Source organism: Sphaeroforma arctica (assembly GCF_001186125.1).
Source record: "Sphaeroforma arctica JP610 unplaced genomic scaffold supercont1.71, whole genome shotgun sequence".
Lineage (NCBI taxonomy): Eukaryota > Ichthyosporea > Ichthyophonida > Sphaeroforma > Sphaeroforma arctica.
In genome coordinates this window covers 33300-35965 of record NW_014040487.1, presented here as the reverse complement: position 1 = coordinate 35965, position 2666 = coordinate 33300, and the positions used below count along the sequence as shown (strand labels likewise).

Genomic DNA, 2666 nt, shown 5'->3' with positions numbered 1-2666 from the left:
CTGTATATTATGCATATGCATCCAAACGAAGATGCATATGGGTATACACAGTGAAGAGTGTAGAACTCGAGTATGCGTATGCGTATTCGTGTGTGTTGCTGATTGTGTGCAGTTATGTGGTTTAAACTCAGTACACATAAATGTGGCGAGTTTTATGTACGCAAAAGCACACAAAAACATATGCATATATAGTAGACGCTTGAATTTGATGTGCGTGCTTTCCATATTTTTTTTTGATGTACCTTATATCAATGCTCGTAGATGCATACACTTTATTGTTAATTAGTTTGTATATTACACTTTGTTTACACAAAATTTCACAATATATAGATGAACAAATCCACATGCTAGAAATCAGTACAAATTTTTGTCAAATATATGTTTGTGTTGTACAATATACTAGACATACATGAACGGTTGTTCAATATAGATAAACAAATCACATACTAGCATACATCTAACCCCACATATACATACAAGAGCATAATCATGTACGTAGTACACGCGCATTATGTACATACATTTATATCATATATATATAAGTTTTTTATCGATATATAATCTATATATCTATACTCCAATCGTTATAGCACAACTATTCAAAAGTACAGGCCTAATAGTATGGTATCAAATAAATTGATACACAAATACAAGGCTTATACATTATGGCATACCGTTGCTTTTGTGTTGCCAATGGTGCTACAGCCACTGTTAGTTCCATCCGGACAGTATGCTTGGTTTTCCCATTCCGTGAATGCCACAACTGGTTCAAAGGCTCGGGCAGTGCTACTTAGTGAAAGCAAGCTGATAAGAATAAAACACAACATCCTGTGTTTGCTTGATTGTACAGCTCGATTGCAACTAGATATGCGAACGAATGCTATGTGCTTATGTAGAGAACTGGCTCAGTACTAGCTTAATATCGACGCAAAACAATATAAAACTTGTTGTCGATAGAGCTAGCTCTAGTATGAAGAAGATCAACAACGCATTTCAGATATAAACATACGCGGGAATATAGGGTCGACAATTTGAACAAATCTTTTCTTCCCTCAACGAAACCCCTCTAAGTCGGTAGTATAGCGCAGACACATCAATAGTTTGTACACTTAACATATTGGAGCACCTGGAAATCACCTCACGGCTCACGCTTATCGGTACATCTATAGGATGGTTCCATCACGCTCGCTGAACGACCAACAAAAATTTCACCACTAATAAGTCAGGTTGCGTGGAAATTGAGATCTAAGACTATATTCATTGGTTCTCATTTTACGGATTTATCTATACCGAATCCGATTCGCGACCAGAAAGAAAACCAGAGAGTCCAGTCACTCCAGGACTCCAGTTCCCGCAGTCCTACGGTCCCGCAGTCCGGGGCCTCAATGCTCAGGTCTGAGGGCTGAGGGCTCAGGACTTATAGCTCAGGACTACTTGGCCTTAGCCCGCAGGTTGTGGCAGCTATATACTCTATTTCCGAGCTGGGAACTGGGGCCTACCTGCGGACTAGGGTCTGGAGTCTGGGGCCCTGGACTCACCGACAGGCCCCAGGGCCCAGGCCCGGGACCGCGTAGAAGTTAAGACCATAAGCGGCAAGTGCTGTCAATCTGTCGTCTCTTTTGTGATAAATACTAATATTTAGACTGATAATCTGATAGTACATTTAAAAAAAAACAAAAAAAACAAAAAATCAAAGATATTTACACAGCACTGATAGTCTGATACATCATACAGTGATAGTCATACATATAGGGGTACGATAGGATCGTGGGAGAGTGGAGATAGGAAGTCTCTCGCTCTCTCTCTCTTCTTGAGAGAGTAAATAGAGTTAGAATAGAGAAGACTCACAAAAGGACAAGGACCCAAAGAGAGAGTCTTGGAGAGAAACTGACAGAGATATTGCTACATATATATTTTTTTCATACAAAATTACATATGTAAGTAAATACATAAATATGTGCATGCAGAATTGCAGAATGCAGATGTACATAGGACTAAGCCACTAAGGACACTCTTGCTGATGCTGAACTGCTGACTGATGAAGCGGCATTTTTGATAACCAATGAAAATCGAGCTTCAAACTTGGCCGCATAGAAACAGATTATAATTGTAACAAATCATACATGTATGTACTATTATGTAAAAACATACATATTTATTATTTTCATTTCCGATGTGAGATGTGAGATGATAATAAGGATATTACGGAATATTGTCATTTTTGTTTCAGATGATGAAAAAGATCAAAATAGAGAAGGGACTCTAAAGAGAGTAGCTCTACTCTCTTTCGAGAGAGAGAGAGGTTACAAAATATTGATGTACAATAATATAGTCATCCAGTATATATCAATATACTATGTCTGCGACTCTCCGACCTCCGAAATAAAACTTAAAAAAGGATGACCCTTTACACTCTAGAGGACGGCAAAATCTACGACCCCCGGTCCCCAGGCCCTGAGACGAACGATAATTTGTCATATTTTCTCCGGCATTGGTTAATCTTGGATTTGTATTGGAGTAGTGTTCTAGACCAAATATTATGCGATAACATGTCACGGGCCACTCCAACTTTTTTAAAAGAAACTCAATACGCGTCTAAAACGCGTTATTCTCAACTTATCTTGGCTATTTCAAAAAAAACTATTTCTTTAACCGGTTAAAATTGC

At 38.5% G+C, this 2666-nt stretch overlaps 1 protein-coding gene across 1 annotated transcript in view; it reads right to left on the bottom strand.

The window, feature by feature from the left end:
* The window catches only part of SARC_01724 (hypothetical protein), a 6934-nt gene extending 5964 nt beyond the window's left edge, over positions 1-970 (bottom strand). Inside the window, exon 1 of the mRNA XM_014304535.1 lies at positions 675-970. Coding sequence (XP_014160010.1) covers positions 675-827 — 153 coding nt within the window. The 5' untranslated portion in view covers positions 828-970. The remainder of the gene's footprint in view (positions 1-674) is intronic.
* Positions 971-2666: the final 1696 nt, after the last annotated feature.